Source organism: Mesitornis unicolor, unplaced genomic scaffold, assembly GCF_000695765.1.
Source record: "Mesitornis unicolor isolate BGI_N332 unplaced genomic scaffold, ASM69576v1 scaffold27984, whole genome shotgun sequence".
Classification (NCBI taxonomy): Eukaryota; Metazoa; Chordata; class Aves; order Mesitornithiformes; family Mesitornithidae; genus Mesitornis; species Mesitornis unicolor.
The window spans coordinates 21,020-44,475 of NW_010179807.1; the positions used below are offsets into that span (position 1 = coordinate 21,020).

Consider the following 23,456-nt stretch of genomic DNA (forward strand, 5'->3'; position numbering starts at 1 on the left):
TCAGCCATATCGGAGCCTGTCCTGATTCACACCCATGTGGCAGCGCTGGGCACATCCCGATCTGCCCCTGCTCAGGTGCGGGGTTACGCATCCAAGCGGTGCCACTGGCCTGGCTTCTGGAGTTTTTGGGGTCCTGTGGGGCCCCAGCTGGCAAGAACCTCCCCTACACAGCTGTGAAAGAGAGCAAAGCCTAGACTTCGGGCTTCAGATGAGGGATCTGATCTGGCGAAGAGCAGGGGTTCCTGTGCTTGTGGCTTTTCCAGAGGTGAAGCTGCCTACCTGCAAGCCAGAACCAGCGATGGCAATGGGTGTCCCAGAGCGCGACAGCCCCTTGTTGCCCTAAGTCCCTTCACTGGAGCAGGAGGCAGGCATCCCACACTGCGGCCCTGCCTGGGATAGGCTGGGTGTGGGCATGGGCTCGGCTGTGGGTGAGACACGTGGGGAGCAGCAGGAGCTCTGTGCCAACATGGGGCTCCCCCTGCGCCTGCTCCCTGGACACCTTGAGACTGAAGCAGGAGAGAGGGGTGGGTTGGACCAATGGCCATGGCAAGACCACAGGGCAAGGGGTTCTGCAGCAAGCAGCAAGCCTCCCTGCAGCAGGGTTTTGGGCACTCACAGTCTGTGCCCCAACGGGCAACTGCTGGAGAAACAGGCTGTGCTGCCTCCACGGGCTCACATGTCCAGCTTTGGGCCAAGGGGCAAAGCTCGCTTTGGGACCCAGCCCACCCAGTTCCATTTTGGACAAACTGCTGCAAACCCCAGAGCCAGCAGAGCCCAGCGGCACTCAGTTCTTGGCAGGCAACGGCACAGAGACCTTTGCATGACGGCCACACAGGGTGGCTGAGCAAGGTGGACTACCAAGGTACAGTCAGGTAGGTGACAGGCAAGGCTGTGCCACTGCTCTTACCCAGCTGTGACTGGGGATGTGAAGACTGGTCCAGGTACCCAAGCATTTGTCAGCAGTTCCTCAGTACCCGCTGGGTACTGGTAGATCCCCGGGGCACCCCTCTGCCCACTGTGTGCCCACGGGCACCCCTACTTCAAGGGGAGAGTATTGCGCTCAGGAGCTTTGCATTCAGGGCTGGCATGGGACACAGCATGCTCCTGGTGCCACGGCAGTGTCCTTGCATTGCTCCCCCAGGACATCTGGGGGGGGTCCTCACAGGATCAGCAGAGACTGGGGAGCTGTGCCATGCCAGTGTCACTGAGGGCAGAGGGAGCCAAGCTCTCCCTGACCAGGAGGTTTCTAAGTGAACGTGATGGGGAAGTGAAACCCCTAAACCTGCGCTGTATCCCACTTCACTTGTCAGTTCCATCCTGGACACAGCACGCTATCTCCAGCCTTCCCCACTGTTGGAGATCAGAGGAAAGAGGCATCACTGCAGAGAAGACAAGTCTTTTTTGAAAGGACCATTTCCACAGCCATGACTGATCTCTTGGCTGCTTTCAACCCCATCTCCAAGCCACTGAAAAGACCAAACAGACAAGAACTGAGACTTCCTGACTTTCCAGCACAGAAAAAGGTGCAGCCTTATCCTTCTGAGCAGTGAAAGCCCTGACGGAAAGCAAAGCCAGTGGTGGAGAAACGTGCCAATGCAGCCGTGCTCTTCAGCCAGCAGCACGAGAGATCCTGCTGAGTCTCCCAAGATGGTTCCTTTGAGGAATGCTTTCAAGTAGCTCCAATATAAACACCGCAGCCTGGTGCTGGCTTTCCCAGCCAGCACCCAGTCCCAGCATGCCCACAGATCCGGTTGCTCTTCCCATTCTCTGGAGCTCTATTGTTTGCTCTTCCCTCCGAGAAGCCTGGAAAAAAGGCCCCACACCTCAGCTCTGCAGTCATTTTACTCGTGCCTTGACAGAGGCAAATGAACTGGGCTATCTGTACCTCTGTGCCATTGCTGCTGCTGCTGCCGTGCCCGGTGCCCATGCAAAGCTGGAGGCCCCATGGAGACAACCTACCCAAACCCAGGTCTGCTCGACACTGAGAAGCGCCTTGTGCCCCTGCCCCAAGGCCAGCAGCATAAGAATGAAACAAGCCTGTGTTAGGAATCCTGATAGTGTTTCTTGCCCAATTTTAAAGAACTTTAATTGGAATTACTTACACTAGGCCGAGAGACAAACCAGACTTGAAAGAGGCAGAGGCGCCTTCATAGCCACCTTCACAGGCTTCATGTCACACATCCCCTCTAACTCCCAGCACACCTCCCTGGGATGCTAAGACCAAGCCCCTTCTCCCTCCCTGCCCAGCGTGCAAGCTGCTCCTGTCCTGGGGGATGGGATGTTCCTAAGGACAGTGGATTTCTACCTGGAGGAATCATAGAGTGGGTTTGGTTGGAAAAGACCTTTAAGATCATTGAGTCCAACCATCGATCCAGCTCTAAGTCCACCACTGGACCAAGTCCCTGAGCAGGACATCTACTCGTCTTTTAAACACCTCCAGGGATGGTGACTCAACCATCTCCATGGGCAGCCCCTTCCAGTGCTCGACAACCCTCACAGTAAAGAAATTCCTCCTAATATCCAATCTAAACCTCCCCTGGTGCAACTTGAGGTCATTACCCCTCGTCCTATCACTTGCTAAGAGAGTTAAGAGCCTGGCCCCCACTGCACTACCCCTTCCATAAGGTCACCCCTCAGTCTCCTTCAGACTAAACAACCCCAGATCCCTCAGATGCTCCTCATAAGACTTGTGCTCTAAACCCTTCACCAGCTCCATTGCCCTTCTCTGGACATGCTCCAGCCCCTCAATATCCTTTCTGTGGTGAGGGGCCCAAAACTGAACATGGGATTTGAGTTGCACTTTGATATGCATTGTTATCACATGTGGAATCTTGCAAATCTCATCCTGAAACAAGTCCTTGACCCTGGGAGAGCCACGGGAAGAGGCGAGAAAGGGCCAGTCCACACAGAGAAAGGGGCTGGGGATGGCAGAGCTCTCTTGCGGCCCCGACCAGTGGCATGCCTTAATGCTGCAGACCAGTGCACAGACTCTGTTCCCAGTAAGACTGTCTTCTTCAGGCCTTGGATCTCCACCGCATTCAGCCCCTTCTCACCTTTGAGGTCTGAGGAGCTCCAGCAGCTCACAAGGCAATTCCAAAATGCATTAGCTGCTTTCAGCCTCAGGCTGGTCTCACAGTCCCCAAGCAAACACATCCATTCTTTAGAGAGTCTTCCAGTGTGTAAAAGGATGATTTGGTGCCCATCTCCCCTGCAGAGAGTCCATCTTCCTTCCTACTAGGATCCCAAGTGCTTGGGAGGCATCTGGAGCTGTAAGGCAAGTGCTGCCCACTGTCCTTGCTCTGGTGAGGAGGAGAAGAGCCAGTGCTGGGCTGGGCAGCCCAGGGAATCATAAAATGTATTGGCTGGGAAGGGACCATTAAAGGCCATCTACTCCAACCCCCTGCAGAGAGCAGGGACATTGTTACCAGATCAGGTTGCTGTACAGGGAGTATTTCCACTGTGCTTGAGGCTGTTGAGAGCAGCGCACAGATGGGTTGGCAGCAACGAGACATGGCAGCAGGCACAGCAGATTTAGCAGTGCTGACAGGAGACATGAGAAAGGAAGGGTGGGAAAAAACAGGCTGATAAAAGAAAAAAACCCTCAACCATGAAGTATTACTGAGAAAAGGACAAAATCCCTTCCCCCAGCTCTCTGTGGATGTGCTTGCAGGAGGCCTCTTCTTGGCCACCATGCTGGTCTCTTCTGGCCACTCCATCTATCATGGCATGACAAACACGAAGGGAAGAATAACAAATCTTCTGTGCTGCTGTTAAAGGCAAAACTGAAACCATCTTGGGCACAGGTTTCTGTAAAGATGTCAAATGCTACAAGAGCACTCAGTTCACCCTCTGTTTACACAGCTGTATCCCTGCCAAGGGAAGGAAGAGGACACACTTGTTTGTCTTTGGAGCACACCACAGACAGCAGAGCTGACAAGTGTGGTGTACTTTTGCCGTTACTAGACCAGACATCCCAGCAAGGGCATTCGATCTCTCCTGGAAACACCTGCTTCAGGCTCAGCTCACCATTTTACAAGCTAGCAAAATGCAAGAAATCTCTCCTCGGCTCTTAGCCCCAGTGCCACACACCCTCAGGGCAGCACAGCTCCCCTGCCTGGCAACTGAAGCCATCCATTAGATACAAACAGAGAAGGCTAAAGCTCTCCCTACCTGCCAGGGTCTTTCCTCTTCTCCACAGCGCAATCTTCCTTGTCCTTCTCCATCTCCTGCAGGAGGGCCATTTGGACAGGCGTGCATCTGCCACCGCTGCTGGTGCTGCCCCAGTGCTGCCGGCCCCGGCAGTCGGGCTGGGAGCTGCGCTTTATGGCCTGTAGCTGCGCCAAGGGCACGATGTCGCAGCCCTGGGGCCGGTGCCACACTGTCTGCTGCGTGATGGCGTTGTAGTAGTAGAAGCGGTTGTTGTTCTGGTCGAAGAGCTCCCACCACTGCTTCTGATCCGACTGGCGCACCTTCAGGTTGGGGGGGGGCTCCCAGCCGCACTCACCAGTGGCCAGGTTGATGTACATCCGCTCCTGGGAGCGGGGCTCCGTGATCTCCACCCAGTCCGAGCTGCAGGGACACAAGAGCTGTGTTAGTTTGGGCTGGAGGTCCGAGGGAAATGGGTTGCCCGGGAGTCCTACGGAGCTGCTGCTTGGAGCCGAGCAGCCACGCTGCAGATCAAAGCATCACTTGGGACCATTCAGCAACCTAACGGAGTTCAGGGGAAGGCAGGAGAACGGTTTGAGATTAGGCCGAGCCAAATCAGCAGCACCCTGGCACAAGGAAAGGGAGGTCACCCCCTCCCCTCCCCAGATCACACCACTCACCAGCCCAAGACAAGCGGTGTGGGGCAGGAAAGCATCATCTGCTGATGTTCTGATAACTCAAACCAAGGGTTGGCGTGATCCTGCCAGTGCCTGGCGAGATGTGCAGGGGAACTCGCTCTCGAGAGCAAGGAGGATCTGCTCATTTTTGGAGCTGCACCCTCTTGTTAATGCCACCTCAGGAGACCAAAACCCTGGCTCCCAACAACGCAGGCAGCCTGCCCATGCAAGGTGCTGTGGAGCTGGAGGAGACCTCTGGGTTACCTGGTCTCTGCTTTAAGCCCACATGTGCTTGCCCAAAGGATAAATGTGGGGAGTGACTGGTGGACGAGACCATCTTCAGGGCAAGTTCTTGCCCTCCTCCCTTGGCTGATGAGACAATGCCCTAGGTGACCCTTTGGGTGCAAGGTGACCCTAAGGACAAGGCACAGCCTGTAGCTGATCTGCAATCCTTCTCCTGCCCCCAGGCGCCCCATCAGCCCCAGGGGCCCTCGCCAGCATTCACATCAGCCCAGCCTAGTGCTCATCGACAGCAGCATGAGCTGTGCTGCTGGGTTGGCTTTCAGGCAGGTCACCACCATGGTTTTGTTGCAACAGAGGAGTTGGGCTGTGCAGTCCTTGTACATGGCACGTCAGCCTTTAACACTGACCCACCTACCCCAAAAAGCTGGCCCACATGAGAGCAGAGGAGCTCAGCAAAGCAAACACCTCCACAATAGGTAGCCAAACCATTTCCAGCTGGCCGAGGTAAACAGAAGCAGAGGGTACAAACCCCAGTGAGGTCTCCTCCTGCACAGGAAAGATGCTGCCACTAAAGCAATCCTGACCCCAGGTTAAGTGTGCAGCTGAAAACTGAGATAAAGCCCACAGGTGTCCCCAGCTCCTCCTCGCACCCCCGACTCCAGGCCCTCCACCTTCCTCTTCCGCCCTGTTTCCCTCTGAAAACACCACAGAAACACACACACGGAGGAGCTTCAGAGAGAGACAGGAGAAAGTTATGGAGTAAAAAAAACAACAACAACAAAACAACAAATCCCAAAGCCCACCACACCCAAAAAACCCACCAAAAAGACCGCACAAATAACCACAACTTCACACACCCCCTCCCCCCAAAAAAAAAACCACACAAAAAAACCCCACAAAACCAAAACCCTGCAAGACCCATCCAAGCGATCAAGACATAGCTGAGCAACCAACCTTTCTAATGTTCATGCTGGTTTTGATCTGTTTTGCCAGCAACTGGATCAGCAAAGCTCCAGCACACCAACCAGTGCCAGCACTGCCACTCCTTGGGAGCAAGGAGGGGTCAGCTGTTTTCTGGTAAGTGCAAGCTATTGAAAATAGTGAATTCTTCCCATGGCACTTGGCCACGACTGAGCGTGTGTTGCTAACTATAGCCTTCCATTTTAACAAGCTTACACTTATCTTTGTGTGCAAAGACACGTAAGTGGATTACTTGGGTTGGTGACCCCTTTGCTCCCCTTAAAATTGAAGGGCTGAGGATGACTGAGGTGGAGTTGAATCAGGGGAAAAGTCTGCACAGAACACATTGAAATATCAAAGAGTTTGGTACAATCACATTCATATATAAAGAAAGAAAAGGAAAGGCAAGGAGCACATTCCTGGAGCAAGGCCAGCCCTGGGCTGCCACACAAGCCTTGAACATAACATCAGGAACTCTGGAAAGATGTGATAAACCCTGGATTGCAGAGAGATAAGGCCATAACTTGGACACAAAGAAAATAAATTCCAACTCCTCTTCACAGGGTTAAAGAAGAAAGTCCCTGGGAATGGTCAGAATAACACTTTTCCCTGTCCTCTCTGTTCCAAGCATAGGCCCAGGCACAGGACTTCCCTGTGGGCCCAGTCTGCAAACCCAGACCGAACTCCCACTGCACCCCAGCATGGGGGGACGCAGCCCTGCTGGCACCACAGCAGCACCAGGGAACAAACTTGGTCACCAGAGCCTGCAACATGGAGGAATTTCAACAAAATCCCCACTTGCTTCCAAAACCAAACCCATATTCCCAGTGTGCATCCTCCTGTAACCGTCAGAGATTCCAGGAGTTTCCTCTGTGTCCCAAGCAAACACAAACACACAACCGCTTCACACACCTCGCAGCTCATGAAGCAGCCACAGCTCTGGCCACTAGCCCAGAGCAGCCCAAGCCCCTCCTGACTGCAAAGGGACTCGCCTCAGGCATGCTGATTTTTCAGAGGGGTGGCAGAGCCACGGCGGAAGCTTGGTCCCCAAGCAGCGAGGTGAGGTACCATGGGGCGTAACGGTGCATCAGGCATGCAGAAAGCAGGAGGAAGCACAGGGCTTTTTCTGCACAACGGCATCTCACAAAGGCAGGCAGGTTTGCTCCCACCTGAAGGCTTCATCCTCACAGGCCAGCAGCTTGTTTTTTATGAAGTGTTGTAAAGAGAGGCATGAGGCCGAGCTGCTGCACTCTGGCCTGCCCGCCTCTGGGACAGAGGTGACAGACGTTTGCAAACTTTGCTCCTTCAAAAACAGCTTGGGTCCCTCCTGGCTGCCACTCCTGCTTGGCAAAGCCTGGGAATCAAAAATAAACATAATAATAATATTACTTTTTTTAAAAAGGGTGTCTCAGCCTGAAGGAGCATCCTGCTAGCATCTCCTGATTATATCTTCTCACAGGGACTATAAATGTTAGTGCAAGGTCCAGGAAAGAATAAAATTGCTTTAACTAAAGAGAAGGGAGCAGGGAGCAGAACTAGAAATGGAAGAGAAGAGTCACTTGCAGGAAGAGCTGAGGAAACCCAAGAAGTCAAACAGCCACTACTCCACAGCAGAGCTGGTTTACTTGCCACCATCACCCAAGTGAAGCCACAGCCCAGGCAGTCAAGCACAGTCCCTGGACACTGCAAGTTCTTCACAAGGCCGTCCAAAGATAAAAACAGTAGAGATGTTTTGTCAGCTTGAGACCAGCGCGATGTGACCACCCAACCCTCTACATGAAGCTTTTTCTCCACTCGTTACTGGTGTGCGCTGCTCAGCACCAGCTCAAGGAGGCATTTGCTGCCAAGGGCAGGAGAGCCCCAGGGAAAGCCACAGGAAGCCCCTGCCTTGGAAAGCTTCACACTAGTCTGCGAGCAAACCTCTCTGCACAACTACAAGGGGAACTCCTATGGCTTGATCCCCCATTTCACTTCCATGTTCTGCAGTTTTTGGACTTCTGTGCTCCAAGCCAAGATCTCACCTCCTCCTCCAGCTCACATCTCTGGGATAAGCCCTGCAGTGAGGTGGGGTAGTACCAACTCCTTCTTGGCCAAGCATGACTCCATATGAAGTGGGATTTTTGCAGACTAATGCCCTCAAAGCATGCTTAAAGGTGACCCCAACACAAAGAAAAGCAACTGGGAAATTAAGGTCTTCCTCCAGGAAACAGGAGTCTGAACAGTCTCGTATTCAGTACCACAGAGGGATGGCTACACCCAAGGGACCCCTCCTGGACAGCAGGAGACTGAAGAGCTAGAGGGGCAATAGTCCAACATGACCTTTATGAGTGCCGATGCTTCCCTGTACATCATCTCCACACTTCACATAAACAAGTTGTTGCTACCGTGCCCTGCACTGGGCAGCCTCCTTACTGTGTCCCTGCACAAAGAGCTGCAGTTCTTTGCCTATGGCTCCAAGCCAGGGCTTCTGAAGCCTCTGTGAAGCCCCAGGAGGTGGGGGGGGGTCCCAGGATCGAGTGGATCAGAGGATGCGTCCGTGCTAAGACTAAGTGCCTATAAAGTGGCATCCTATAAAGAGGATGAGGAATGAAGAGTTTGGCCACCAGATGCACACAGAGATTGAAGTACAACCCTCAGAGACTGGTCACACTGTAGTGTCAACCGGGGCAGATCCATGCATGGGGTCCAGGGCTCCTCACTGCAGTGAGCGGCTGGGGTGATGGAGACGGGCACCAAAAATTCTCTGTGCTACACAGACAGGGAGTTCAGAGGCTCCTTCATTTGCTGCTAATGTAGCTTACAACGAGGGGCCCATGAGAGGGAGCAGGAACTGCCTCATAGAGAACAAAGCCATGTTTACAACCCCCAAAGGGAGGCCCAGAGCAGACCAAGGGAAACCAGTTAAGGAATGGGGAGCAGGTACCATCCCAGAGGCACTGAAGCTGCTGGTCACCAGTCCTCTGCAGGTCCAAGCTCCCAGCTAGCTGAAGAGCAGCCCGGGCTGTGCTCAAGCACCGCAACACCAGCACAGCTCTTTTTAAGAGGATCGTGCTTGCCCTTTCACCTTCTACATGACAGGCAAGGACACTCCAGCACACTGGGTGGATTGTCAGACTCCCCTTAGAAAAACTTCACTCAGTGCAGATGCTGAGCAATAAAATGCACCCCCTAAGGTGGCTCCAAGGGGCTCAGATTTGCCAATCAAAGCCAGGACAAAGCTGTAAAACTCATCTGTATCCTGGAGCTGCAGAGGGCCCCCAAGAAGGTCTCTAGCAGCAGCTCCTTGCAGCAATGCTCCACTTGCTAAACTCAGTCACTTCAGGCTTTATTACCTGCCTTGTCTCAGCCAAGTCCAGAAAAGCTGTAATTTAGATCTTAGGAGAAAAAAATAAAATTTACCCAAAAAAACCCTCTCCCCTCCCTCCCCCCATATAAATACAAACTTCTTTTGAATACAGATGCATCCTTTTAACAAAAATTATAGATTAACTAAAATAAATATGTCAGCCCGTTCCTAAAACTCTCCTGCTTCCAAAAATAAGCATTATGCAAACAAACCAACCTCTGCTTCACAGGAGACAGACCAGACTGTGAAAATATAGAACAAATGGCTGTAATTGCTCAGAGCCTGAGCACGTATGCTCAGCTCCAGCAGGAGCAGAACGGGGGCAGCCCTCTGAGAGGAAGACTCAGCCCAGCAACACATTAGAGAAAAGAGAGCAGAGCACAGCACCATGACTTGGGTGAGTTAGAAGGAGGAGAGAGCCTGGAAAACGTCCTATCACACAAAGCATCTCATTAATTACATGTTTTTAATTGAAAACCAAACCACCAAAGCCTCTAGCCTTCTGATAAGTGGTATTTTCAAAGACAGAGTTGTCAGATGAGAAACTTGGTGGCCTTTTGGTTGCTCAGGCTCTACTGGTTCTTGCTTCTTCTCCAGCCATTCTCCAACTTTCCCCAGCCCTTGTGCCAGCACCACTGGCTTCCATCTTGCCACTGAGAGTCTCCTGATTCACCCGGCCTCCAGAGCTGAGCAGATGGCAATGGGGCAGCTCACCCCATGGGAGTGGTTCAGGGCAGTGCCAAAATTAACAGCAGATTCCTCCAAGATCCTGTCTCAGAGAGAAGTAAGTAAAAAGCAAAGACTTCCAGGAGGTGGCTGAGATTTTTCTGGGGTCTTCACAAGAGGACCTGCAGGGGCAGAGGGAACCCTCCCCAAGGGAGGACTGACACCATGCTGAGTCACACTACAGAAATAATCAGCCTACAATAAAACCCAGGACAGCCCCAAAGGCTTAAGGTCCTACAGCCTGGCACCAGCACCTGAACCTGTGGTGGGATGGATGGATGCACAGGTATCTCAGAGCACTGTATTTCAGGAGGGAGAAGGGTGGGCAGCACAGAAACTCCAGCTGCACCAACCTCCATGCTCTCCATCACCCGCTTTGCACTGAGCCCCACTGGCAGCACCAGGCTTGTGTTGATCCAGATCCTGAAGTTGTTCCCAAGCAAGCCCCAGAGTCACACAGAGAGCACTCCATGGGAAGGGGGAGATGAAGGGACTTGAAGTGCTGCTGGCCCCCAGCCCATCCTCCATCCCTCCTCCACAGGGTTCTGCGGCAGAGAGGAGAGCAGAGAGGAGAGCAAGCGGCAGGAAACATCCCTGTTTCCATGGCCTGGGGACAGAGGATAAAGCACCAGCAGGAGTGCAGGGACAGAGCAGGGGGAGCTCAGGCACCCGAAACATGCACAGATCAACACTAAAGGAGATCGCACCTGAGGGCAGGGGGAGAAGTAAAATCCACTCCCATTAAAAAAAATCTTGATGACACAGACTGGCAACACCAGCACCTGCACGGCTGGAGAGAACACGGGCTCTCGCCACAGCTCCTCTGTCAGAGGTGTGGAGCGGGGCTGGCTGCCATGCCTGGGAAAGGACGGGCTCCTCCCGTGAAGACCAAGGGCCTCTCACTTCTCCCTGTCCCCAGATTGTCAGTGAGGGTGAACATCTCAGACCACATTATGGCCAGAGAGCAGCTGCAGCTGCTGCAGCCTGGGCAGAAGGTGGAAGACATAAGGTTGTCAGCAAGGTTACAGGCACTTCCCTCTGCTCATTGCAAGGGACCCCAAACTGGCCAGGGAAACGGGTCTGGCTGGACGAAGCATCTCCGCACCCGTTTCAGCCAATCCAGAGGTTTTACACAACTGGGGAGCAGAATTGCCTGTAGATCTTGAGCCCCAGGTCACAACAGAGCAGCGAGCCAGTTTCCTTGGGCTACAGGATCTGTTCGGAGAACCCATCTGGCCCTCAAGCTGCTGCCACAGCATCCCCTTGATCTCTTCTCCACCACAGCTGGCGTTTTCCTTTGCATGTCAGAGCACTGCGCAAACCCCCAATCCTTGAACAGTCTCCCTAAAGCCCTGCTTTGCCCCAGACGCAGCGGCACCTCCTAAGCTCAGTGAAGGCTTCAGCAGAGTCGTTTTTCCTTTTAAGGCTTGAGCACTTGAGAACGAGTTTCAGAAGGAAAAAAAAAATATGTACTGGCAGTTTTCATCCCCTCTCCCCCCTTCCAAAACATGCATGAATCCACAGCCCCATCCAAATCCCAGCGCTGGAGGGGATGCGCTGACAGCAACTGCATCACATCCTAACATGCTCACAACCAGACTTTGCCCACCAAATAGGATTTATATAGGAAAATCTCAATTTTAGCTATATCCTGGAGAGGAAATACTTCACAGCTGCTTAGGTGCAGGCATTACAGGACAGCCTGTGAGTTCAGCAACAATCGAGCACCACGGCTTGCATATGCCCTGCCCTCCCTCCATCCCCGCTGCCCTGCCAGGGAATCTCGACCTCAGCCCCAGTGCAGCAGCTGACCCCTTACCACTGACACAAAGGCGATTCAGGGAGGATTTGTAGTGGCACTCACACTGTAGGTACGGCTCAATGAGCATCACTGCTGCCATCCCACCAGTACATGGCCCCACCAAAGGGGGTCACCGCACACAGGGTCATCATCAGCCTCACCAGCTGGATCCTTTCAGGCGTGCAAATCTTCACAGTGAGGTACCCGAGGTGACACATCTGCTTTCTCTCCTTATGCCTTCTTGGGATGCATTTAGCTAGGACAGATGCTTGAGCATAAGCCAAAGCAGAGCTGGGCTTGAATCACCTCCAGGAGCATGTGCTGGCACTGAGTCACACAGGATCTGCCCGAGATGGGACTCAAAGCACCCAAGAGCCTCCCAGCATGAATTTAGGAATTCCTCCCTGGAATTAGGCCTGAGCTGTTCCCGTTTTTATTAAGGGGCATGGACACACAGGAAGAAGAAGGGATGGAGCTGGAACCCATGCACGAGTCTCCTACCTTCCTGACGAGCCCCAGCACCACGGGGCTACCTGCTGATTGAAACTCTGGTCAGTGGCCAGAGACCTGAACATGACTTCATCCTGCTTCCACAAACCTCTAAGCCTCCCACACCTCTCACCAGCCACCAGACAGAAGTAAATCAGACCTAAGTAGGGCAACATCTCCCAGCGCTGACAAGGCTGCACCTGGGGCCAAGTACCCCATGCTGATATGGCTGTAGGAATGAGGCAGAGGAGATGCACCAGCCAAAAGGATGAAGGGCAAAAACCCAGAGCCCTGGAGAAGTAGCACTTGCCAAATGCTCTCCATATGGCAAAGCAAGTGATGTCACACAGAAGATATCCCTGCTATTTCAAGGACATGGCAGCACTCACTGACCTCAGTCACTCTAGAAATTACTGTCGGGGTCCTGCTTTATCTGGCTTGCTGTACAGCTGCTTCAGGACTGAGATTTCCTCCTCACAGCCTCCTGTGTAACCACTACCAATTCCAGGGATTCCTCCCAGCACTGTCATGAAGCCCTTGCAGCCAGGGACCCTGTAGCTGCTGCCTTGGCTGGTCGCTGCCAAGGAGAACAACCTGGGAACAGGAGGCTCCACAATCAGAAGCTGTTCTGGAAAAGCTTCCCCACTACGTAAACACAGCAACTGCTCAACGGCCCCAGCAGCAGTCCACATCGGTCACGCTGTGCCAGAAACACAACTCTGCAGCTGACGGGTTTTCATCATTTCTGTGCACGGACAGATCATCCTGGGCTTAGTGAAACTATGTGAGGTGTTGCACAGCCACAGACACGGTGCAGTCCTACAGGGCATACGGTTTCCTCCCTCAGGAGGGGAAAAGAACAGGTTTTGCATCACCTTCATTGAAGGGAAGAGGGAGCCCATAGCAGCCATCACAGAGCAAAGCAAACAGCCAAGTGCCACAGGCTTATTTACACCTGGCCCAGAGATGTTCATTGGCTGCACGACAGAACACTGAGCAGCAAGGAGAAAGCATTTACAGAGGTTTCTCAATTATGTCGGTGAGTGAAGACCGGTAAGGCAGGAACAGAAAAAAAACCTACCAAATCTGAAAAGGGAAACCCATCAGCTGGTACCTCAGGACCAAGCAGCTGCCTTAGCAAGAGTATGCAGAGACTTAAAGACCTCTTGAGACACCACTTCAGGTCTAAAATAACTCCACCAGACCATAAGAAACCGAACACAGCTTCAGCTCTTCCAAAGGCAGTACAGGAGCTGGCAGCAGCGGGGGCAGGAGCAGACCGAGGTGGTAATTACAGGGTGGAGCACCTGCAAGGCAAGGCCGGGCACAGACCACCCCACAGACCACCCGTTGTCACTGCCGGTGTCACCGAGGGTGCCAGGTGCTGACTCCCTGCAAACAGCCGCACAGCAGAGCTAAGGCTTTCAAGCACCAGCCTGCAAAGCCACTATCTGAAACAGCTACATTCCTAAATGTGTGGCATTAGCAAAATAATGGCCCTCTGTCTCTCTCCATTTAAAGGGCTGCCAGTCATTTGTTAGCTGAAACACAAGAGTCCCTTGAAAAACTCCTGCACAACACAGAGGGGGTTTGCAAGGGACCGGCTTATTTCGTAGCTAGCAGAGCCCACAAGACACTGGTGGCTAAAACTGTAAAACAAAAATAACAGTGTTTCATCATAACTTTTTTCGGCTGTTTCATTCTACGCAAACCTGGCCGGCTGCAGCTGTCTCTGCCGGCTCTGGTGAAAAAACTAAGCAGGAACAAATGCAGAGAAGCTCTTGGAAGCATTAGCTGTCCAAGCTTGTTAAGCGTGACTCAAGTTAACTGCTACAATGCCGGGATGCAAAGGAATTTGGCAGCGAGTCGCAGGCAATAGGAAACACAAGCGTCTGCAAATGAGTAACTCCCGTGTCCTGGGCTGCCATCAGGAAACTCATCCCCATGGGTCTCCGTGCAGAGCACCTACTTCGGAGCCGTCATTTTCCCCAGACCAAAGCACACATTTCCTCTGGCAAGGGAAGAGAGGCAGTAAATAAACAGTTGAAAACTTCAGCCACAGAGTTCATAAACGTTCATGAAACAAAAAGCAAAAACCTCTCTTTTCCATGAGAAATTAATTTCTTATATTTGTTTTGCTTACAGAAATCGCTGAATGAAAAGCGCGTTGGACATGTCAGAGTAACAATGCTGTGACACCAACAAACTGGACCCTCCCCGCAGCCCCACGCCTACCCCACATCTCCCTGCTCCACACACACCTCCATCTCTGCAAAGCTCACCTATTGAGCTTTGAGGAAGAATTCTGGGACACAGCTCGTGTTTGTTTTTTTCCACCGTTGTTAATTCTGATGCAATAAACCACGAAAAAAGCTTCCTCCAAACGGAAAGGCGTGTTTAAGTGTTGCCCTGAACTGACATTCTTTTCCTGATCGTCTCCAAAATGTCACGGTGCAGGTAGGAGTCACATCCTGTGAGCTGTATTTCAGCCTCTGCTTTGTGTGCTGCACACTTGCGTCTGTAAGGTGAGCAGTGACTACAGTAACACCTGCAAGCTCCAAGCAAGTAAAAATATTAGTTATGTATAGTTTGGCGCTTTGTCATTAACAAGAACTGGCTTGATTTAATGAGTTGCTCATCCTTGCTTTTAAATGCAGTGACAGCCTTCTAAAAATCGAACATCTCTGCAATCTCACATGTCAGAACAAAGTGCAGTAAGTTAAAGCCCAAAATCTGCCTTTGCTCTCTTCACATCATAGAAACAAAGGTGAAATTAACCTTCCTGAGAGTTGGCAAGAAGCCACGTACTGGTGAATAACTGTATTGGTCACCAGAGGCTCTCAAAAAGGGTCTCAGTCGTTTCTTGGAGATACTCAGGATAAAACAGCTGAGCTGTGTGAGCCAGCACTGTCCCAGCCAGGCTCCCTCAGCTGAACCCCTCCACTGCATGTGCTGCATCCCCGGGGAGCTGCAGCCCTCGGTGGCACCACCAGTGGTACCACTGTCAACTGGCCCTCCTGGGGAGCAGGTTCAGCAGAGAAACAGGTACAGCAGCACTAACAGAAGGGTGCAGTTGCTCCCTGGAGACACGACTGTGTTATTTCTTGCCTTGGTTCAACCTTTTACAGGCCATATGCTCACTTCTTCAGCTTCTCCAGGGAGGCTGGTAGGATAAAAGATCCCATGCTTTCACGAGATCTTTTTCTCTTGGTTATGACAATAGGCTGTCCATCAGGCAGAAAAGGGGAATGTGCACTTGGGGGTTTTAAACACAGCTAAATTCAACTACTGACAAGAACAGCTGAACTGCAAATTTGAACATACAGGGTTTATCCTGCTTAAATGACCAGGAGATAAGTAAAGAAATAATGCAGACCAGAGCCCAGCCCAGATCATATTTAATTGGCAGCAGGTTCTCCCCTTGACCAAGTCAGCCAGAAATAAACAGTTAAGCTTCTGTGCATAGCTGTAAGTGTAAATATGGCTTATCTGTTTGTCCTGGCTGGGGGTGGGGAGGGGAATAAAGGATTCAGACTGGGCTTTCTTATAAACAGCATAGAGAGACAGCCCAGCCCAGCTCAAGGCGCGGCTGCAGAGCTGGCAGCACCAGACAGGATCTCCAGAACAACAACAATTCAGGAAATCCCCAGTGTCACTTCTCCCCACTACTGATTTAAAATGAGCCTATCCCTCGCACTTGGTACATGAGGAAGAAGCTTCCTGGCTATGAGGGGGGAAAGCACAGTTATTAATAGCACCACAATGAGCAAGTATCAGAACTTATGTTGCAGCCCCGGAAGATCTTGGCTGGATCATGGAAACATCTGTTACCATGGTAGTAATTGCTATACATGGTAACAGTGAACAGTGGTGTGAGAACAATCTGCTTTTTGATTTGGTGTCCAAAACAAGTTCCTTTTGTTTTCTCTCACCAAAAACCCAAGCATTCATTGGCTTGTGTTCAGTCCAAAACTGAACTTTTCACTTTCAGCAGTGGCGAGAAAAGCAGCAAAAGAGGGGCAAATTCAGAAAGATGTCAGAGCAGGCAGTGCTCTCTGTCTTTGGACCACATTCAACTTCTTCCCTTTATATTCAATGTCCACCTAGACAGTATTTCCACTGATTAAAAAAAACGAGCAAAAAAACCTGCAGAGACAATTATTCTACTTCCAGCAGTTAGAAGCAAGGACTATTCTGAGATGGCATGGCCCAGCACTCAATATTCAATGTGACAGCAGAACACAGTGTTGTCGTGACTCCCTCATTCTGTCCCCTGCTCCCCTCTTTGCTGTTCACAACTTCTTCTTCAACACTGAACAATGTTTTTGCAGACACGCCTGGTACCCCAACCTCATCCCTGAATTTCTGTGCTCAGGATTTCTTACCTCGTTTGCCCAGAGCCCATTACTGTGCATGTGGACCACGGGAAACTCTTCCCCAGCCATCGCTTTCATTCCCTTTTCTAGGTCACGTACCAACACTCTGCGCAGCAGAGATCCAGCCTGGCTCCCAGAGGGACTTCCCTCCACTGTGAGGTCTGGCAGTCTTTTCCTTATCTTCCTAGCCCATCCTTTAACCATTTATTCACCCATGCATGTCATGATGGACTTTTCTTGGATACCCCGTGCTGAAACCTTTTAGAGAGGTCCACTAGACCACTCCACTGGACCACCCCTTTTGTGGACCCACAAACACCTCCTGCATACCAATGGAGTCATGTGGCTCAATTTTGGTCTACAAAAACCATGCTGGTTCTTCCACAACAAGTTGTATCTATCTACTTTCCTACTTAATGTTGGTTTCTGGAAACTTTGAAGAACCTAAGATAGGCATCATGGGTGAAACCAACTGCCTCTCTATCCTGTCTTCAGTCCAGGACAACAGGAGAGGTTTGCAAGGCAGAGCATCTAAGCCTGGTCACACCCTCTCTCCACCTTCTTCCTTATTCCCCTGGATGCCTTTTGCATCCACAACATCCCCAGACAATGAATTCAAAGTTCATTATACATTGTGTAAAATAAAAGTACTTCTTTCTACCTGCTTTAAGCCAATCTCCTATAGGTTTCACCAAGTGCCCCTGGTTCTAGTGCCACAAGACCTGGTAGATAGAACTCAACTCCTTCTTGCCTGAGGTCACTGATAGGATGAAAACCAGTCCCTAGCACAAGTCCCTGGGGCCTTACTGCTGACTCTTACCCATGCTGAAAAATGGCCATACCTGGCATCCTGTGCTTTCACCAGCTCTCGGTCCATAACAAGGCCTTTGCTCCATGCCCATGGTGACTTAGTTTCTTAAAAGCCTTTGGTGAAGAACCTTGTCAAAGGCTCTTTGGAAACCCAAATATATGAAGTCTATTGGTCCTCCTACCCACCTGTTCACCAAACACCAGCAGGACCATGAGGCAGGGCTTGCCTTTACGTTAGCCCTATTAACCCTCTTCCAAGAGCCGTGCTTGGCCATTCCTTCGGTGATCTTGTTCTCCACTGTAGAGGCTCAGGCACAGAGGTCACACACACTGGTCCAAGTCCCCAAAATCCTCTCTACAGCCCTGCCCTAGCAGCACACCTGGCACAGACCCTGAGCCACCTGACATGTACCTCCCCAATTTTCCCAAGATCCATCCCTTTCAGAAAATGCCATTACAACGGTAACTATCAGTTCCTGCGATACCAAGGGCACTTAGGGATACACAGAAAAGTATCTCAACAATTTCATATTTCAGATCCTACTGCACTCTTGAGTAAACGCTATTTGTTCCTTACAGTTTCTTATCAGTTCCTCTGTTTGCTCTAAAGCCATTTCTATGGACATGCAATGCCAGACAACTGTTTAGACAGCTCTTTTGTAGTGAGCTTGTAGTCTGCAAAGCCAAAGCTACTTCATAGGCATCAAGGCTGCCAAAAAGTGTTTTCTATTTTTCTGTGATAGCTTTCTCTTCCATCCCTCACACCTTGATCTCTTCTATTAGCCTGTCTCCAAAGGGTTTCTGATGCATTTGAAGATTAATCATATTTGGCAAATTCACTCTTCAGAAGTCTTATTGTGGCCTGCCTTGTTTTGATTTTACAAGTAATCTGCTGAAATACATACTTTTTTGGGTCTTCTCATATGGGTACAGCTTCCCTTTTTTGACCAAAATCCTTCTCACTCTATCAGCATTGTTTCCCCTGCACACTTCCTTTTATTTTCCATCTTTCTTTAAAAGGAAGGGGAGAGGGGAAAAGTCTTTGATCTTTTCTTGGTGAAGGTATCCATTCAAGCTGCCAATGTCATGACCAAATCACTTCCATATCTCCTCCGGTCCTATCAGCTATCCTTTAGCAGAGGCACAGAGCCATACATGGCAGACAAGCATCAGGGCTCTTGCACAACTGCAATCACTGACAGCCTCCTTTCAGCAGGCAACACCAGCTCTGCGGCAAGGCAGACATAAGTCACATTGATTTTTTTAATGCTGCTAGTCATAAAGCACCCACCATAAACACAGGCTTTGACTGTTCCTGGGCGCGCACATACTGAGTTTTCACAGGTAACTGCCTACTCACAGTTTCCAGATGCCCAAACTGGAGTGCATTTCCAGCTGGAAACACATTACACGTCCAAAGCAACTCCCAAGGCACCCACCAGATGAGAGGCAGAGGGGTCAAGGCTTCTCCTTCCTGGAGTAAAACAAGACCACATCCAAGGGCAGCCAAGACCCCAGAAGAGCAGCATCTTGTGGTAGCGTCTCCCTTCCAGGGAGCAGACATAGCCTGGACCTTCTTCCTTGTTTTCAGCACTGCCGAGCACACAGAGCTGCAGGCAAGGGTCATGTGGCTCCTGTCAAGGTCCTGCTGGAGACAATACACAGAGCCCAACTGCTAACAAAATGCAAAACAGGTTTAGTCAGCAACAGGCTTTAATTTAAAAAAAAAACAACAAAAAAAACCCAATCAATTTTTTCCTAAAGCACAAGAAAAATGAGGGTTTGCATCTCTCAGCTGTTCATTACTCTTCTTGACATCTTCTTTCACAGCTTAGCAGGTGTGGAATTGAAAGAGATGAAGTCTGATGCTCCTCTGCATCATGAGCAGCACAGGAAGCTTTGCCACGACAGGGCTGCAACCCAGAAAAGGTCTGGCTGAATGTCCCCTGGTAGCACCCAGCTGCACTGACATTGATCTTTGTCCACGGCCCCAGGTTGCACCTCCACGAGGACCAAGAGAGCAGCCCAAGCTCCACTACAAACACATTTCACCATTGAGGCTGTTTATGCTCATGGATGTCATTTGCCTTTCCCAGGGGAAACAGTCACACCATCAGGAGGGTTTATAGCCCTATAGGCAAAGCAGCACAAGTTCCTACTGCAAGTAACAGCCCCAGAATGGTAATTTCAGGGAAATACTGTTAATTCATGCAAAACCCCTCAAATCCTCTCTGCAGTTCATGGAAACCCTGGGTTTAACCCACATCCAGCTGGGACATGGAGGGCAAGAAAGCAGCACTGCAGGCAGCCTCATGAGAAATCTGTCTGTTCTCCAACTACCCCTACACATTCACTTGAAGAAATGGCCACTGCTGCAAATAATGGAAGTTTGAGCAAGGTAGTGTGAATTAAATGTGTGCCCTCCCTGTCCACCCAAGGGCAGGCAGCATGCTGTTCCTGGGGCCAGCTCCACTTCGGGCAGGTGTGAGGACTGCAGCAATGAAACCACAGAAACCAGCTGCTGGCACCATCCCGTTTCAGCACGCAGAGAACATGCTGTACCTGGTGTCAGGAGACACCCAAATAGGAAACTGTGTTCTTCCCCAAAGAGCCTCCGGTGTGGGATGCAGCCCAAAATCAACATGCCCTGAGTGCTGCTCACTCATTGAGCCGTCCAGAGGCCAGGCAGGAAGGAGCACACCGACCACTGGAAGTTGCCCATTTTCACATTTCAAGGAACTCTGGGCCGGCTCACTGAGCTGTTTGGGAATGGCCACACTGTCCACTCGTTTCCACCTGTGGTCTTTGCTTCATGCTCCAGAGATGGCACGGTAGACAGAGAAAGTAGCCCAAGATGAAGCTTCCGTGTCACCCCGCAGCAAACACACTCCTTGCACTGAACATGTTGGGTTACAGAAAAAAAAAGTTTCCTCCCCCAAGCACTGACAGCTGTTATTTTCCTCCCCATGCACCAACAGTGAGTTATTTCATCCTTCTAAGACCAAATAAAGTTTAGGTACACAAACGCTCAGCCCTTGGAGGCACCACTGGGTGGCTGACGGGGGACTCTGGCATTGCCAGGGAAGAGTTATGGGGAGCCAGGGAGGCCTAAATCACCGACATCTCCCCCTGTGCCGGACTCATCAAGTCCTCCTTGTTTCAACAAGAGCAGTCTGAAAAAGCGTCTCCACCAAAGGGAGCTCCCTGCCAGCCACTCTCCCTCGCAGTGAGGTTTTGGCATTAAAGGCCAAAGTCTCCACAACATACCCAAAGTCACCCCTGCAGCACGGCACCCAAAGCTGGCCCAACAGACCACGGGACAGAGAACTGGACATCATGTGGTACCCAAGGATTTGCTGCTGCTGTAAGGAGGGGCTCCCCGCCACATTTCCACCACAGCGCATCCTCAGCAGTAACCACACAAGGATGCTGGAACTCCCCAAATCCCGCATGCAGCTAATTCAGCTTGCTAACCAAAAAGCAGTCAGTTTTCTCTTGCTTTAGTGAACTCAACCAATCCAGTGACAGGACCCAGAGTCAGAAGAAAAGAGGATAGCAGTGCACACCTTCACCTCCAGGTCATTGCTGTCTTTGTTATCTTTTATGCTTATTACCACCCCAAAGCAGATTCCTGCTTTGGAAGAGCCTTCAGTCTCCAGAACCTCAAACCTGTGTTTTAGACTAAATTCAAATTACAGCTTTAGTTGTCAGACTACCATCTACTCACCAGGCATTTTCTCTGCAGCTTCTAAACCCACAGCACAGAAAGAACCATGACACTTGCTTTTCACCCTCATTTTCAGTGATTTTAAAACTAACTTCATGAAAATTGAAGTAGCTTATTTCAGGGTCAAGACTTCTAAGAAGTTTCCAAGCTAAAACTGCAACTCTTTGGCTGTCTGTGCTGTACTGCAGGACTGCAGGTGAGAGCTCAAGGGCAGCATCGACCCTCAAAAGGGCATCAAGCTTCCCTCAAAGCCTCAACACTATTTGCTTCACACACTCGTTGCACTGTGCCGACTAAATGCAACTCAGCTGTATACCAGCCAGAATATCCACTGTATTAGGACGATATAAATTAATAAGAAAATGTAGCTCCATATTACAACATGCTTAGGATTTGTCCTTAGGCATACGTTAAGTGCTTCTCAGGCCGGTTGTACTCCAGGCTCTGCACCTCAGCTCACAACCCTTTCACCATCTCTCTTTGCTTTATTTGATGTTGATTCATCACAAAGAATTCCTAAAACACCTGGAGCTTCTCCTCTCCCCATAGCTTAAAGCAGTGCTTGGAAGGCCTAATAAAAAAACCTCAAACCTAATTACTGTAGCCAGGGAGCAAAGATGAGCTACAGTGTGGCTGATACAAAGCTGGATGTTTGTAGCTAGCTGAGGAGGAATAGAGAACTACCATAGACATGGAAACAGACCAGAAGAGGACCAACAATGCCATTTACAGTTTCACAACAAACTGAATGTGTTGAAACTAACGTCTGGACCTTGAGTTACAGATTAAACACATGCAAGGGATGCCTAGAGCCTGGATTACAATGTGTGACCACCTGTAGCATACCCCATGTCTGGACACAGCCCTGCACTTGCTATTTCCCACACAGCACCAAAAACACATGGGGGAAGAGCCCAGAGCAGGTAAGGCTGCATGGGGGAGCACAACTGTGCAAGCAGGTTAGCAGGGGGATGAGGACTCTGCACTGGAGCAACTGGGGTGGCCAGGACCAGCTGGCTGGAGCAGGTCAGGGTCCCAGCAACAAAACCTAACCAGCTACCCCGAGGGCCTGACAACCAGTGCACAGGCACCAAAAGCTGCAGCCGACATCCACCTGTGGCCTGTGTGGCCTGGTCTGGCCACAGCCTCTGGAGGGACAACTTTCCAGGCAACACTGCATAGCCCTGATCACCCATTGCATTCCCTGGCTCTGTACTTAATCACTCAGCTATAAAGTCTCCTGTGATAACTTTTTCTGATTTCACTTTCCTACTCAAAATATTTTACAGCAATTCGTCCTTCTAAACTGAGCTCTGGCTGCCACTATGCAGGAAAATCCACGTGCAAGACACTGCACTGCCTCAGAGTCCAAAAAACCAGGGCAGCTGAAGTCCATGGGGGTAAAGGGAATTTGCTGAGCTCAGTCCCAACTTGTTGCACAGCACTGTGCAGGGCTTTTCTTGGTATCACTGGTGATGGAGACAGTAAGCCTCATTGCCATTCTTCTGGGAAAAAAATGAGCACAAGCAAAACTAAACAGAAAAAACAGATCCACGGAACAAATAAGTGATCCCTGCTACGGTGCACCAGGCTGTGGGCCACCAGTTCACGATGCCCAAGACAACATACAAACCCACTACACTGGGTCTTTTCTGCCTCTGCAAGAGGTTTCCAGACAGAAAGCAGCAACCCTGTTTGCCCAGGTAGGAAACAGCCCCGTCTGCCAAGGCAAAGCACCTTATGGCAGTGTCCCACACCTGCCAAGTCACACATGCAAACAAGTCCAGCACAGGTGTGGGTATTTTTTGCCCCTCACTTGGCTTGTTTGTTTTTGGTAGATCATAAACCCCACAGCTAAGGAAAAGCTGGTTTAGAGGGGTCCAGGACAGCTCTGCTCCAGGCTGAAACAGGAACATGCAGCGAGTCCAGGAAGCATAACCAAAAGATGACAGCTGGCAACATACAAAGAAAAAAGCTGAGGAGGGTAGCTGAAGGACGGTTGACACCAGCTACACTGGAATTTGCTGGCCAATATTCAACTGGAAATATGAAACACTGTTATTCCTTACATGAGTAACCTCAAACACTTGGAACAGTAATTAGGATGAGAGACTATATACCAAATAATGGTATTTTTTCCATTCTCCCACAAGAC

The 23,456-nt window shown here is 50.8% G+C and overlaps 1 protein-coding gene across 1 annotated transcript in view; it reads right to left on the reverse strand.

Annotated features, from left to right (window-relative positions):
• The window catches only part of LOC104539402 (rho GTPase-activating protein 39-like), a 21,123-nt gene extending 16,576 nt beyond the window's left edge, over positions 1–4,547 (reverse strand). The window contains 1 exon segment of the mRNA XM_010182912.1: positions 4,171–4,547. Within this exon segment, the coding sequence (XP_010181214.1) occupies positions 4,171–4,526 (356 nt within the window). The 5' untranslated portion in view covers positions 4,527–4,547.
• Positions 4,548–23,456: the final 18,909 nt, after the last annotated feature.